We start from the raw sequence: 17,342 nt of genomic DNA on the forward strand, positions 1-17,342 counted from the left end.
TCAAACTCTCACTCTTTGCAGATGATATGATACTGTATGTGGAAACCCCAAAAGACTCCACCCCAAAACTGCTAGAACTCATACAGGAATTCAGTCAACTGGCAGGATATAAAATCAATGCACAGAAATCAGTGGCATTCCTATACACCAACCACAAGACAGAAGAGAGACAAATCAAGGAGTCGATCCCATTTACAATTGCACCCAAAACCATAAGATACCTAGGAATAAATTTAACCAAAGAGGCAAAGGATCTGTACTCAGAAAACTATAAAATACTCATGAAAGAAACTGAAGAAGACACAAAGAAATGGAAAAACGTTCCATGCTCGTGGATTGGAAGAACAAACATTGTTTGTTCCCGAATAGCCAGAGGAATGTTGAAAAAGAAAAGCAAAGCTGGCGGTATCACAATTCCGGACTTCCAGCTCTATTACAAAGCTGTCATCATCAAGACAGTATGGTACTGGCACAAAAACAGACACATCAATCAATGGAACAGAATCGAGAGCCCAGAAATGGACACTCAACTCTATGTTCAACTCATCTTTGACAAAGCAGGAAAGAATGTCCAATGGAAAAAAGACAGTCTCTTCAACAAATGGTGTTGGGAAAATTGGACAGCCACATGCAGAAGAATGAAACTGGACCATTTCCTTACACCACACACAAAAATTGACTCCAAATGGTTGAAAGACCTAAACGTGAGACAGGAGTCCATCATAATCCTAAAGGAGAACACAGGCAGCAACCTCTTTGGCCTCAGCCTCAGCAACTTCTTCCTAGAAACATCGCCAAAGGCAAGGGAAGCAAGGGCAAAAATGAACTCTTGGGATTTCATCAAGATAAAAAGCTTTTGCACAGCAAAGGAAACAGTCCACAAAACCAAAAGACAACCGACAGAATGGGAGAAAATATTTGCAAATGACATATCAGATAAAGGGCTAGTATCCAAAATCTATAAAGAACTTATCAAACTCAACACCCAAAGAACAATCCAATCAAGAAATGGGCAGAAGACATGAACAGAGATTCTTCCAAGGAAGACATCTAAATGGCCAACAGACACATGAAAAAGCGCTCAACATCGCTCGGCATCAGGGAAATCCAAATCAAAACCTCAATGAGATACCACCTCACACCAGTCAAAATGGCTAAAATTAACAAGTCAGGAAACGACAGATGTTGGTGGGGATGCGGAGAAAGGGGAACCCTCCTACGCTGTTGGTGGGAATGCAAGCTGGTGCAGCCCCTCTGGAAAACAGTATGGAGGTTCCTCAAACAGTTGAAAATAGAGCTACCATACGATCCAGCAATTGCACTACTTGGTATTTACACCAAAAATACAAATGTAGGGATCTGAAGGGGTACGTGCACCCCAATGTTTATAGCAGCAATGTCTACAATAGCCAAACTGTGGAAAGAGCCAAGATGTCCATCGACAGATGAATGGATAAAGAAGAGGTGGTATATATACACAATGGAATATTATGCAGCCATCAAAAGGAATGAGATCTTGCCATTTGCAATGACGTGGATGGAACTGGAGGGTGTTATGCTGAGTGAAATAAGTCAATCAGAGAAAGACATGTATCATATGACCTCACTGATATGAGGAAATCTTAATCGTAGGAAACAAACAGGGTTGCTGGAGTGGTGGGGGGTGGGAGGGATGTGGTGGCTGGGTGATAGACATTGGGGAGGGTATGTGCTATGGTGAGTGCTGTGAATTGTGCAAGACTGTTGAATCACAGATCTGTACTTCTGCAACAAATAATGCAATATATGTTAAGAAAAAAAAAGAAGAAGTTAGCAGGAGGGGAAGAATGAAGGGGAGTAAGTCGGAGGGGGAGACGAACTATGAGAGACAATAGACTCTGAAAAAGAAACTGAGGGTTCTAGAGGGGAGGGGGGTGGGGGGATGGGTTAGCCTCGTGATGGGTTTAAAGAGGGCACGTTCTGCGTGGAGCACTGGGTGTTATGCACAAACAATGAATCATGGAATACTACATCAAAAACCAGTGATGTAATGTATGGTGATTAACATAACAAAAAAAAATTTTTTTAAAAGAATAGAGAAACAAAAAAAAGAAAAGATACCCGCATCCCTATGTTTCTTGCATCATTATTTACAACAGACAAATTATGAAAGCAGCCCAAGTGTCCATTGATAGATGAATGAACAAAGAAAAAGTGATATATACATACACACACACACACACACACACACACACATATATATATATATAAAAGGGAATGCTACTTGGCCATATAAAAGAATGAAATTTTGTCATTTGTCATTTGCAACAACATGGATGGACCTAGAATATAATGCTAAGTGACATAAGTCAGAGAAAGACAAATGCCATATGATTTCATTCATATGTAGAATTTAAGAAGCAAAACAAACAAAAATACCCTTTTTGTTTGTTTGTTTGTTTGTTTGTTTAAGACTCTTAACTGTAGAGAACAAACTGATGGTCACCAGCGGGGAGGTGGGGGGGATGGGTAAAATATGTGATGGGGATTAAGAGCACACTTATCATGATGAGCACTGGGTGATGAATGGAAGTGCTGAATCACTATTTTGTGCACCTGAAACTAATATAACACTGTACGTTAACTACACTGGAATATTTTTTATAAACTGAAAAAAATCATGTTTTTATTTACAAAATATCTCTCTCTAACCAACCTGCCTGTATGATGCCTTACAAATGTAAGTTCCAAAACATTTTGAATGCACTAAAATGGAAGAGAATCTGGGATAAAATGTGTGGTGGGAGTGGGGAGGACCAAGTTACAGAACAATTTCTATGGAATGAAAAACCTATACACATAAGTGATTTCTGCTAGAAAAGTGCCTTGGAAGGACAGAGTGGTAAACTTCTAGGTATTGATCCTGGGAGGAATATGCAGCCTTTTATTTTTTTTTTCATACTTCTATAATATTCAAATGGACATGCATACTTCTATATTTAAATCAATATATTTATAAAAGAAATCACTTGAAACATTCCCCGTCAAGCAGTTGGGGAGATAAAAGAAAAGAAAGAGAATAGAAAGAGACCCTTGTTCTTTCCTTCACTCATTCAAATATTCAAACATTTCCTGAGCTCCTACTGTGCGCTAAGAAAGATTCTGGAAAAAAAAAAAAAAGAAAAAGAAAGTTTCTGGATGTAGTAAGCACAGGAGTGAACTAAGCAAAGTCATGGCCAACCTGGCATGTAGTGCCAGCAAGTGGAACTGAAAATAAATTCACACGGGCATGTATGCAGACTGCTAGATGGGGGTGGTGGTGGGTTTGGAGCAAGGGAGTGACTGATCACTCCAGCCACTTCCATCACTAGTAGGTTCAAGGGGGCAAAGGAAGAAGCAGGGAGATCAGAGGAGGTGGTCACAATAATCCAATAATCCAGGGAAGAAAAGATCACGTACTGAACCCAGCTAGTGGCCGTGGAGGTGAGAGGTGACCAGATTCTGCATATGTTCTAAAGGTTGAGCCAAGGGCATATGGTGACAGACCAGATGTGGAATGTGAAAGAAGGAAAAGACATTGAGAATGACTCCCAGATTTTTTATCTAAGCAATGAACTTGCAATTTATCAAGGAGAAGACTGAACATGAGTTTTTTTGAGGGTTGGGAGGAATTTTGGAAAAGCCTATTTGTCAGCCAAGGGGAAATGCTGAGTGGGAAGCAGACATGAGTCTGAGGTTTGGGGTGAGATCCAGCCTGGAGATACGTACTTGGAGGTTATGTTGAAAAATATATTTTAAAAAATATTTTCATACTTTCTCACTTTATTCCATTTGCTACACCTAACCAAGATCTTAAGGCTACTAAGTAGTACAGTAGGTCCAGAGTCAGCGTTTCTGATTATTAGTCCAATAAACTCAACATGGGAGCCCATTGACATATTTGACCTTGGTTTTTATCAAACCACTGAGCAAATAAAGTAAAACTCAAGTATTGAATTTTAGGTAGATATGATAGACGCTCACTCACCTAAGTATAAGAGTAGGTCTCAAAGAGCTGAATGATTCTTGTGATTGCCTGTGCCATTGAGATTTCTAGAGCTAAATATAAAGCTCCCCTGTAACAGATATGCCACCAGATTATCTGTGGCGTCTAAGAAAATGAGCACATTAATTATAAGAATGGCACAAGGATTGACATGCCAACATCTTTAAAAACACCTTTGGAGCACAAGACCATTCTTTACCACCTTGGGGTAGACTATTATTAAGCAACTGTATAACTTCTTGCTAATGAAGTTATGCAAGCTGCGTTTGCAATCCATAAAGGGGTAAGATAGTAAGACACCTTTCCCAGATGTCATGCAGGCATGCGGTGGTAAGACAATATCGTCATTTAGGGCAGTTATTCGCAAAGACCCTCAAATTCTTTCAAGGAGGTCTTTTGCTTACATATAAAAACAACTGAGGGGCGCCTGGGTGGCTCAGTTGTTAAGCATCTGCCTTCGGCTCAGGTCATGATCCCAGGGTCCTGGGATCGAGCCCCGCATCGGGCTCCCTGCTCAGCGGGGGACCTGCTTCTCCCCCTCCCACTCCCCCTGCTTGTGTTCCCTCTCTGTCTCTCTCTGTCAAATAAATAAGTAAAATCTTTAAAAAATAAAAAATAAAAACAACTGAGTGTTTGACTGTCAATTGGGTTTCCAAGCAATCCTGTTAGAAGCTTAGGCAAAAGTAGATCAGCTCATCTGGTCTGGTTCGGTTCACACTTGATCTTAGCCAAAAGGCAGAGAAGCGATGGTCTGGTCTGGTTTGGTTCAAAAAGAAACAACAGTATTCCTCTGAAACGGCCTCTCATTTGCTAAAGTGTTTCTTCTTATCAACAGGGACGCCTTTGCAGCCATCGTGGCTTTACAGTGTGAGGAAATTTACCTTCAGGAAAAAGCCAAAGGGGAGGAACACAGCTGTTGAAGAGCAAGGAGGAAAGCCTCAGGCATGCACGTGACCTGCTGGAATACATTCGATGTTTTTGCAGAGGCACTCTTTGGGATGTCCACCCAGTGCCAAGTTCACGTTGTGCCGAGCCAGCAGCAGGACAGCCCAGGGTCCACACTACTGCCTAGGCTTCCTCCCCCCACCCCACTCCCTTTGGCGGAAGCCAATGGAAGAAATCCTGGCGACCATATCTGCATCAGCCCAGCACACACAATGCCACAATGCTTTCAACGACAGCCTCTTAGGGTCTGTTTTCTTCTCTTTAAGATTCATAACTAGATTTCTGTGATCCCCATGGCCCCTCTTCCAGCTCTTTAGCTCTAGAGTGGAAAACATTTCCAAGAAGACCCAGCAATCTCCCTTTACCTGTTAGCTTTGTCTGTTCTAGCTACACAACTGAAAGTTGAACCAGACATGGGATCTTAAGGGGATGCGATGTTTGTGCATGCGCCTGGATGTATTTAGGGTATTTGCATGCCATCAAGCACCACCAAAACTAATCGATTGGGCACCATGCATTCCAAATAAGCAGAGAGAACAGAATTCCATGAAGGTCTTCTGGACATGGATGCAAATAGAACCACAAATAGAAGCAGTCTGGCCCCATCCCATCTGTGACTCAGAGGCAGGGAGAATTGCCCTGGGGGCTTTGAAATATGCCCAAAGTGTCCCAATTTCAGGTGTGCTTGCCCCTCCTTTGAAAGTGTGTTGTAGAGTTGAAGGAGAAAAAAAATGAGAAGAAACCTGCTTAAAAATCCACCTCACTTGGATGGTTTTCAGTTGAAGCGTTTTGAGCATGGAGGAACCCTTCAAAATGGTTTTCGAAACATAACTGCTAATTAGGACCCAAAATGACTGTGAAATTGTACTAGAGACTCAAACTGATGCTCTTGGAAATCCCGACTTGACTGGCAGGGAAGTCACACCTCCTGTCCTCTCCTCAGACAGGAGACACGAGTCACCTCTCTGAGGTGGCCGGCATTTCCAATTAATGGAAACCACCACAGCAGCTGATGGGTTTGTGTCATCCTTTGGTCATGCTACCTGTAATTTAGTGAGTCTGTCAGGATGATGAAGAGACATGGGCTATTTTCTCTCCCTTCTTGGATCTGTCAATCCAGTGTCTTCTTTGTAAAAAGCAGGACACTCTCCGCAGGCTGCCCGTAGCCCCGGTATCAAGTCAGGATGCCCAGAGGATCTGTTTGGAAGCTCATCTCCACTGTTGATGAGTGGTCCACCCGTCGCTGACACTTCGCTAGCAACCCTTTCTCACATGCATGGCTTACGCAGAAGCACGGTGCCTTCCACACAAAGCATTAGCATCCATAGCTGCCAAGGCTTGAATCTTCTGGACATGGACGTTCATGGTGGACTCACGTTCATCACGCTCATGCTACATCATAGGCACAGTAGGCTCTGGTAGAGTGCTTAATGGAATCAAACAAAAATATGACACTCACTGTGTAATTCTTTCCTGTTGTTGACAGCAAGCTGTTTCTTTCAACCATACACAGCTTTGTATCTTTGATCAAGAATGGAAACACAAACCAGTCAGAGTTTGGCTGGAGGATTCAGCAGCCTCTTTGAAGCTCTAGATAAGCTCTAATTTGGAACGAGGGCTTTGGTTTGTGCAGGGAGGGAGCCTCTGCAGAGCCTTGTAAATATGTCTTTCTATCTTAGGGTGCCACATTCCCCTCAAATCTAAGTGCTGTTTTGTAGGAGCTCAAAGATTAGCTTCTGTATCTTTGCTCTCAACTGGGGACACAGAACAAAGCCTGGGATTCGGAGGAAAGTTTGGGTTGAAATCCACATTGCAGTGCAGCTTTGCTTGGAGGGGAGGAGCGTGTCTTCCGTACCTAAACAGTGTTTTCCAACCCCAGTCTGACATACCCCCAGTATGTCTCCACTTATCTCAGCAAGGATCAGACAAATTCTCAAAAACAGAATTTCAATAAGCTACTTTTATTATGGCTTAAAATTTTTAGAGTAACTGTATATGCCACACAATGGGCCTATCCATTTACTTGTAGGCAGAGCTACCTCCCAATGGGGCCAACAAGGACCACAGAGCTTGCCACTCATTAGAAATGACCCTGGAGCACTCACCTAATTTTGGTTTTCTCAACTACCAAGTAGAAAGAATAATCCCCATCTACCTATAGCTGTTTGGTACACTTAAATGACTTTTTATACAGGCCACTGTGTGGTTACAGACTGACTCATTCAGGCATCTATTACAAAATAATTGAATAAACCTGTCTTGAAACCTCTTACATATAAATAGGATGTGACTGGAGCTTTTGACACAAATACTGAAAGTGTTGAGGCAAATGGACTTGGAGAATGTAATTTCTACCTAAAACCTAGCACCTACCACGTACAAGCGTGTTAAAGAATTTTCCTGAATACAGCCTCATGTACCCCTCATGAAAACCTTAGAGACACATGTTACCGTCCACTGTTGCAGATGAGGAGGCTGAAGCATGAAGAGCCTTTATCAATTGTCCATGGTCCTGCTGCTCCTGAATCATGGACTGGCTGTGGGGCCACTAAAAGGGGCTTATCTACACACAGGTCTGCCCCCTCTCAGCCTCCTCCCCTGCCACTCATCCCTTCTGGGAAAACCCAATTCCCTAGAACCAAACTTGACTAAAAATTTAGAAAATTTAGGTCTAGAGACCAGCACAGACCCCGCCCCCAGCCCTCAGAATTGCTACCTGACTCTACTGTAAGCCTGAGGAACATCCCACTGGGGAAAGCTCCCACCTGCTGGGTTGGGGGCCGGGAACCTCTCGGATGCATTGGCTCTCTGCATTCCATCACTCCCAGATGCCCAGGCACAGATAGTCACTTGCCCGTTTGCTGGAGCCCATGTCCCCTTATAAGTCCTCAAATCCAGGTGATCCACGAACATGGCATAAACAAAAATGCAAACCAAGAACACTTCTGCTGTTTCTTTGGCCAACTTTGTAGCAATAGTTTAAACACCAGTTTTGTAAGGGGCAGGAAATTATGAAGAACAAAATGTCTGCTTTTAAAAATCTACCTTCGTGGGAATGCAAGCGGGTGCAGCCACTCTGGAAAACAGTATGGAGGTTCCTCAAAAAGTTGAAAATAGAGCTACCCTATGATCCAGCAATTGCACTACTGGGTATTTACCCCAAAGATACAAATGTAGGGATCCGAAGGGGTACGTGCACCCCAATGTTTATAGCAGCAATGTCCACAATAGCCAAACTGTGGAAAGAGCCAAGATGTCCATCGACAGATGAATGGATAAAGAAGAGGTGGTATATATATATATATATATATATATATATATATATATATATACACAATGGAATATTATGCAGCCATAAAAAAAAACCAAAATCTTGCCATTTGCAATGTCATGGATGGAACTAGAGGGTATTATGCCGAGCGAAATAAGTCAATCAGAGAAAGACATGTGTCATATGATCTCACTGATATGAGGAATTTTTAATCTCAGGAAACAAACTGAGGGTTGCTAGAGTGTGGGGGTGGGAGGGATGGGGTGGCTGGGTGATAGACATTGGGGAGGGTATGTGCTATGGTGAGCGCTGTGAATTGTGCAAGACTGTTGAATCACAGACCTGTACCTCTGAAACAAATAATACATTATATGTTTAAAAAAAAAAAGATAGTAGGAAGGGAAAAATGAAGGGGGGGGAAATTGGAACGGGAGACAAACCATGAGAGACTATGGACTCTGAGAAACAAACGGGGGTTCTAGAGGGGAAGGGGGTGGGGGGATGGGTTAGCCTGGTGATGGGTATTAAGGAGGGCACGTATTGAATGGAGCACTGGGTATTATAAGCAAACAATGAATCATGGACCACTACATCAAAGACTAATGATGTACTGTATGGTGATTAACATAATAAAATAAAATTTAAAAAAAAAAAACTACCTTGAGCAACGTGAAAGTAATTGTTGATTAAGCTGAAGAAATTCCCTGCTAAGTTTAATAACAAAGGTCTAAGATTTAAGGTTATAATGAGGAAGGAAACAGTGCTGAATCCATCATTAAACTACTGTGGATCCGAATACCTGTGATTAAGATTAGTCCTTGGCCATTCAAAGCTGCTTACACACACACAAACACACACACACAGTCACTCAAGATAAAGTATAAAAAGAAGCAGAATTCTAAAAAGTAAGACAGCAATGAAAAGCAAAGACCAAAATAGCTACATTTCCCACAAGCTCATTTGTAAGAGTCATACTACTGAATAGAAAAGATGAATGAACGAAGAAGTGTTTTTATCTAGAGATGTGTCCACTTCTGATTGCATAATTGAAAAGACACGAGATGGGGCTGCATATACCCTCATCTATGTGCACATCCATCCATTTGCCCTCGAAAGAACTAACCAGAACTGAGTACACCCACAGATCTGCACGGGATATGCACGGATACCAAAGCTAACAAGTTCTTATGCCTTCTTGCTCAGTGACAGCTAATGTTGAGGAAGGCATCTGCAGATGGGACATCAAGTATGCGGAGTCTTGTGCAAGAAGAAATTGAAAAGGAACGACCTAAAGTCCTATTAGTTATGATACTCCACTGCTCATTCCAGGGCAGAATTGTATGGTAAAGAAAATATAGAGAAGCCCCTAGAAAAACTGAGCCGATCAGAACCACAACCATTTGTGCCCCACAAACCCAGCTTCATGACCCCCGAAAATTGCATTTTGTTTTGGCCTTCTCTGCATGTCTGAACTTCATGGTTAATTTTTAGTGGTCAGGCTTAATAGTAAAAAATGTTGAATTACTTACCAAAAGCTAGAGAGAAAACACTGCATATAGGATAATCTCAGAGATCAAAGGTGCGCTCTGCTATAAATAACAGCAGTATCTATTTGTTTCCATCTGCTAGGGCATGGAAAAATTGAGTATTTTTTGAAGACTTGCTCTTACAAAACAACTAGCAGGTGCTTAATCTGCAAGATTAAAAGGATATGAATGAGATCTTCATCATGGCTATAGATTGCCGTGTGAAGCTGATCTTCTAAGTACAATAACTTCTTGTCTATGGCTTCACATTTTTCTCCAAGTTCTGCAGAAAGGATGCAAGATTCCTGGCCAGAGAAAAAGAAAAAGATCACTTGTAAGCTATTGACTTTTTCAGGACCATGAGAACATCTGTACTTTACCCAGTGGTACCCAGAGGGAAGATTTCCCAGCAGAGCCACCCCCCTGCCCCACCACCAAGCTTCTGCATGCCAGGAGAATCATGCCAGAACCTTGGTCTTCCATGGAGGTCATTCTTGAGAAGATATGAACCAGTTCCAGGTTATTACCGAATGACAAGCTCCGCAAGTGACCTCCCTTCTCCGGTCATTTCAAAGTGCTCTTTCCAGGATGTCAACTCCTAACATCGAATTATCAAAGGGGAAGCCTGAGTCTCCCAGCTGCATCCGTGGGCAGACTCACAATGTAACAGGAATTCGAACCAAAGTCGGGCTGGGGTGAGTCAGAGGAGCAACCCAGCTGCACCTATAAGAACAGAGCTATTCCTTTAAGGGCACAGGAACCCAATAGGGCACTGGACATGTCTTCACACACTAGTCACAGTGTCTGAAAGTTAGAAAATTAAGACTTTAAATGCCATGAGGTGTGTATTATATATATTAGCAGCCGCTGCCACCACCCCAAGTGTTAATCTGCTCTCCCTCTCACCAGAGCAGAAGCCCCAGGAGAGCAGGCCCGCTGAATGATCGGCCCCATAAGAGCAAGGTGGATGGTGGCCTGCTTACTGTGGGGTCCAGAGGCCCTGACAGATGGCAGGCATGCGGTAGTCATTGGCTCCATGAGTGGACATCTGAGTCTTAGAGCTCCTTCCTTCTCAGAGGCTCCCCCTTCAAACTTATACCCCGCACACAAGCCCTGCACGTGTCCTCTCCATCTCACTTTCTAGCACAAAACCACCACAGAGCAGAGTCCAAACGCGGCTCCTTCACAACCGGCCACAGGGCTCACACCAGTTGTGTTCCCTCTTACACACAATCCAATTTTGGCCAACTGGATGGCCCTATTGCCTCCGGTCACACTATTCTTCCAGCCACTCTTATATGCGTTAGGTTCTCACGAGTGAAGGTAAAACCTCTACATGCACGGGCTATCCATTCATTCCACACCTTCAAGCGCAATAACTGGACTTGGAAAAGAAAAGAAGAAACAAGGTCAAAAAAAATGAGGAAGGGAAATAGAATTTTAGAACAAAGGGAAAGGAAAAAAAGCAGCATTATGCTTGGGTGAGATAAGCCAGACAGAGAAAGACAAATATTGCATGATACCACTTCTGTGTGGATTCTATAAAAGCTGAATTTGTAGAAACAGAGTGTAGAATGGTGGTTACTAGGGCCTGGGGTGTGGGGGTGGGGAGATGTTGTTAAAAGGGACAGACTCGCACCTAGAAGATGAATTAAGTCCTGGTTATCTGATACACAGCACAGTGATACAGTCAACAATACTATAGTATAAACTTTGAAAATACTAACAGACTAGATGTGAAAGGTTCTCACCACAACAAAGAAATGATACTTATGTAATGTGATAGAGGTGTTAGCTAACACTAGGGTGGTAATCATATTACCATGTATGAAATGTCCCAAGTCAACAAATTGTACATCTTTTTTTTTCTTTTTTTCTTTTTTCTTTTTCTTGAGAGAGAGAGAGAGAGAGAGAGAGAGAGACAGAATGTGCGCATGCACAGGAGTACAGGTTGGGGGTACGCAGAGGGAGGGGGAGAGAGAGAATCTTAAGCAGGCTCCACTCCCAGCACGGAGCCCGATACAGGGCTCGATCTCACATCCGAGATCATGACCTGAGCCGAAACCAAGAGTCCAACACTTAACTGACCGAGCCACCCAGGCGCCCCATGTTATACCTCTTAAACTTACACCCTGTTCTACGTCAATTATATTTCAGTAAAAAACCATAATAAATAGATAGATAAAAAGCACCAAAAAGCAAGTCATTAAAATCTAACCCAAAAAATTTTAAAATAAAAATAAATACATACATGCATACATACGTACAATTTAACCAAATGTAAAAGTAATATTTTCTCAACCCGGAGTGAAAGTCTTCAAAGGTATACTAAAAAGAATTTTGCATAAGGGAAAGAATTAAGATATATATTTAGATTAAACTGCAGGGTGACTACAAAAGCTACAATTAATACCCAACGATAACAATGAAATGCCCAGGTGTGGTGATATTTACTGTTAAAAAGGCCTTAGAGATCACGAGTTATGTAACATTATAATTGGAGGCCATGAATAATCATTAAATCCAGATATGTAACTTAATATTCATTATATTAACTCCAGAATGCTTTTGAGTTTATATCCCAGTTGGTCAACTATATTAGAATAGAACAGGGCTAAGGGGAACTATAAATAACTATTGCAAATATTGGAGAAGCCTTTTGTATTGCAAGTAAATGTATAGACAGAAGAAAAAATCTAGTGATAACATCAAATCATTTCAAGGACAAATGGACACAAATGAGAAGGTCTGTGAAGCACTCATGATGGTTTGCCAGTCATTGACCACGGCAGTGATGACGAGAAGCTGGTGAATATATAAAAATCACATATGCATCCTTATTTTACTGATCCTAAAAGTAATCACATTCTCATTCAAAGATGCAGAATTACAGGGCAGACAAATCACACGGAAGTGGAGACAGTGGGCAATAAGCAATGCCACTGTCATGCGTGAAATAAATGAGTCGCGATAAAGAGCATCTGGAAGCAAATGATTGGCGGCCATGAGACTCTGAGTCATACACGAAGGAGAAAAGCATCGTGTTGGGGGGGGCATGCAAATGACTGAAAATACACTTGAAGAGAGGAAAAACACAGGCTCAGAACGCAGAACCAAGGAATTGAAGGCACTTAAGATAGAGGCAAATGACTTAATCCTCACCTTCAGGCTAAAACAAATAGAAATCAAAGCTGAATTAAATTCATTTAAAATATGGCTTTACAGGGGCGCCTGGGTGGCTCAGTTGTTAAGTGTCTGCCTTCGGCTCAGGTCATGATCCCAGGGTCCTGGGATCGAGCCCCGCATCGGGCTCCCTGCTCTGCGGGAAGCCTGCTTCCCCCTTTCCCACTCACCCTTGTGTTCCCTCTCACGCTGTGTCTCTCTCTGTCAGATAAATAAAATCTTTAAAAAAATATATATGGCTTTACATTTGTCCCCCCAAACAGATAAGCCCCACCTATTTGCCTTTTATAATTATGTACAGATAGATATTGATTGCATGAATCGGGAAAACGATTTCAGACTATGGAGCAAAAACTTTAAATTGTTCATAGCCTGTGATCCATTAATTTCATTTCCTGGAATCTATCACAAAGAAATAAATTTTATTTAGATTTAAATAATTTTTATTAAACCTTTTAAACAAGTATAGAAAATGTTACCTATGTTAAATAAAATATATTTTAATAATGCAAAAGTAATTGCACGAAAAGCATGGGAAAGAATAAATAAAATGTTCAACAATAAAAGGGGTGGTTAAAATAAATTCTGGTATATTTCATTCATATTTAGCCATTAAAATCATCTTTAAGACAGGAATATTTAATGATGAGGCAATATACAATGGAAAAAGCACTAAAATATTGACAATTGTTATTTTGAAGGGTGGTGTTATAGAAGATTTTTATTTTCTTCTCCGTACTTTCTTGTATTTTCCACCTCTCTAAAATATAAGAAAGAAAAAAGTTACCGAGGACACTGATTCAAGCCATAACGGAATAGTATGGAAGAAATACACCTGAATATTTTGAAAAGCAAGTTCATAGATTAAAAAGACATAAAGAGGCAAAAAGAAACTCAAAGAACTTATGGTTCTATAATCACTAACGGAAGACCTGACTGGCCCTCTGACACCAGGCTGTTTCCCTAAGTCATAGAATCTCTACGAGGCTCCCACACAGACCACGACTTGGTGGCCCAACAGACTCTGCTCCTGAACTCCTGGTCCTGTCTGTGACCCAGTTGGGCATTACTTGAGGAGTTTATGGAATCTTGGAAAGAGAACTTATTTAAGACCTCACCTGAGCAGTGACAGCTGATGAAGGGCAGATCTATGTATTTCTACCAACCTGGTGAAAAATTCTGCTCTGTCCAAAGGAATCCTACCCGACCACAGAGACCAAGGTGGGACCAGAGTCATGGGTATAAAGTGAACACAGCTGCAGAGGTCCTGCCTGTTAACCTTAAACTTGAGGGACTAGGCAGAACTTTTGTCTTTTCCATGCTATGCCCAGGTATGGCAGAGTGTACATGTAGCCCCAGCCATACAGCCTTCCAGAAACTTGCCCCTCTGCTGTTTATTACTCCTCCCCCTTGAACCTGGCTGGGCTGGTTGAGAATTGAAGGATTCTTTTCAATGAACAGAACATGGCAAAGGTGACATGCCTGACTCTCATAATAGATGATATGTCTTCTCAGATCACTTGCCCTCCATGTTGTGAGGAAGCCCAGAGCCCATGACAAGCCATGTGTGGGTATCTGGTTGAGAGCCCCAGCTAAGGCCCCTGCTGACAGCCAGACATGGACGGGACTAAGTCTTCAGATGATTCCAAGCTCCACGTTCGAGTCATCTACCTGATAGTCAAACAGCGTGGGGCAGAGACAGCCTTTCCTGCAGTGCCCCATTCGAATTCCTGACCCACAGATCCATGCATATTGTAAATGGTTGTTCTAAATCACTAAGTTGGGATGATTTGTCATGCAGTTATAGTAGCTAGCACAGCGGGCTAGACAGGTCATACCCTACACAGGATCCTGTGTGGATAGAGAGGACTGTTGCAGAACGCTAGTAGGAGAGTGCGCTCTCGCTGGTTCCTGGCTACTCTCACTGATTTCTAACTAAAGAGCCACCCCAAGACTGACTAGATCTTGAAGCTCAACAACATGCTAATGCCCAGGCTTGTCGCAGATGGGAAGGTCCCAGGCGTGCGGGGAACTGTGGCTCTGAGCTGAGGCATGCAAGAAGATTTTGATGAGCTGCCCCTGCCACCAGATCCCTGGCTCCTGGTCAAATGTGCAGGCAGGGCTATGAAACAGTGCAGACACATATTCTGAGCAATATACCTACTTGCAGTAAGACCAACAGGACCCCACCTCCTTCTACCTTTGGGAGAAATGACTCTTTAGTAGACACTCAACACAGCAAGGTGCTTCTGCCACAAGAGGCAGAAGTAACAGACCAGTGGGTTTCTGTGTTGGTATCTCACACTGGCCTGGGGGTACACTCACTGCGTGGAATAAAGGACAATATTGTTGCACTATGTAAATGGTTATGTCCTCCTGCGAACATGAGTGTGCGTTGGCTCCAGTCACATAGGATGGCAAGCGTCTCTTTCGGGGCATCAAGCGTGCTTTCTCTCTTGCTTTGAGAACACCTTTCCCGAGTGTGTTCTTTTAAGCCAGCGGGTTTTAGGCTTTCCTCAGCAGAGATGCCCTGGCAAGAGAGCGGGGGGCTTGACCGCCAACTATCCCCCAATTTCTGATTTTATTCATTTTATCTGTCTAAGCCTTGATGCAAAGCTAAAAACAAGTAAAGGAAATAGGAGCTATTAAAGTGTTTTGTTTGTTTGTTTGTTTGTTTGTTTTTTGCTTGTTTGTCTTAAAAGAAAGGAAACTTCTTTCAAAGAAGTTGTCCTTCCATAAAAGCTTTGGCAGCTCTGGCATTTCTGGTTAAGTAAACTGTAAATCAGCTACACTGTTCAGAAGTCCCCAGCTTGGGATGTAACTGCGTGAAAATGAAGCCCCTTAACCAACACCCACCTTGTTTCCCAGGACATCAAATGCAAGCCTTTATAAAGGGCCACCTCAGTGAGGGCCACTAAGGATGTCATGAACCCTTCCCTGAGGATCTTAATGCCTAGAAACAGAGAGAATTGGAGCTGGCAGGGGGCTTAGGAATGATCTAGTTCAATTCTTCCTTTTATATACACAGAAAGCATCCCAAAGAGTCCCGTGTCTTGCTGAAGGTCACACACTGAGAAAGTGGTGGGTTGGGGTCTACAACATGAGTCTCCCATATCTAGAGGGCTCTTCCCTCCGGATCTGACTTACCCACACGGAGGCAAAACACAGAAAGGGATTTTTGTGGGGCTGGCCCAGGGTGGGAGTGAGGGGGGCTACAAAATGATGACAGAAAGAAATCAGAGAAGTGAACGATGCCTGAAGATATCACCTCTCCTCCCTTCCACACGTGGACTCTGTGAAATCCACTCTGATTCCTGCAGGGCTCCACGTCATCAAGGGGTGCATCCTCCAGGATTCAGATAGATACGTATCAACTGGAGGTGGTAGTGATGGGCACCAGGACAACCCAGCTGCTGTGGTGAGCTTGGGACTTTTGATCCACATGTCCATAAAACATAAGGCTGGAAGCAGAGGAAAGCAGATGAGTCACAGGGGAAGGAAGTGAGTATCTCCTTTCTGAATAAGAATGGGAGAGCCTTGATCTCTCATCTCTTTGATCACCTTGGCAAATTCCAAACTGAACTCTTCAGGCACTGGGCTCCTCTTGGTTTGAAATCTGTAACATTTGCTTCCATTTTTATTATTAAATTAAATGTGGCAAAAAAAAAAAAAATACCAAAAAACCAAAAACCCCACATGGCCATATGACTGACACCTGAGAATAAAAATATCACCCCACTACAAAGTCACCGGTATTCCTAACTGAAATGGAATTTTGTAGGATTTGCAATTCTGAACGGATAAAGTACAGGTTGTTTGGCATTTCAAAGTGGCTTTGAAAACTCTCCAGTAATTTGTCCCATCAGGCAGTCTCTTCAGCAATTCAAATTAAGACTTTTTCTTTCTGTACCTCCATCCCCTCATTTGGCCCTAGGCGTATTTTCCCTCTGGGTCAGAATGCAGGTAAATGGCCCCACGGCTGAGCATTTCCCCTTCTCCGCCTGGCTAATACCATCTCTCTCTTCAAACCCCGCAGATTCCACTTCTTCCAGGAATGCTTCTGGATTCCTGAATCTCCTATACCCCCGTGCTCAATTAGGGCTCAAGCTCCGTCCTTCTTTACTGGGCACATACCTACCTGTCTCCCCCACCAGGAGGTGGTGGAATGCCATCCTGCCATTCTTCTAGCCCAGTGACTAATGCCCTTGAGGAAGCTATGCTGTTTCTCAGGTTGCATTACCCATGGCATCATCTAGCCGAAGTATGAAGGGCCAGGCAGGAGGGATCCAGGGCTGTGAGCCAGTCCCGTGTGCCCACCACAGCATTTCCATACAAACGCATCTTTCACTGGCCTCAGAAAAAGCCCCACATCTTCCCTACCGTCCCTCCACAT

At 42.9% G+C, this 17,342-nt stretch overlaps 1 protein-coding gene across 3 annotated transcripts in view; it reads right to left on the reverse strand.

Annotated features, from left to right (window-relative positions):
- The window catches only part of DISC1 (DISC1 scaffold protein), a 393,175-nt gene that overhangs the window by 12,243 nt on the left and 363,590 nt on the right, over positions 1-17,342 (reverse strand). For all 3 annotated transcript variants that reach the window (XR_012374326.1, XM_073879054.1, XM_073879052.1), the window contains one exon: positions 9,953-10,071. Coding sequence is in view for 2 of the 3 variants with exons in the window: in XM_073879054.1 (XP_073735155.1) it covers positions 9,953-10,071 (119 nt within the window). In the remaining variant the exon portion in view is untranslated. The remainder of the gene's footprint in view (positions 1-9,952; positions 10,072-17,342) is intronic.

This window comes from Callorhinus ursinus, unplaced genomic scaffold (assembly GCF_003265705.2).
Source record: "Callorhinus ursinus isolate GAN/ISIS: 27379988/994484 unplaced genomic scaffold, GSC_fseal_2.0 scaffold32, whole genome shotgun sequence".
Taxonomy (NCBI): Eukaryota; Metazoa; Chordata; class Mammalia; order Carnivora; family Otariidae; genus Callorhinus; species Callorhinus ursinus.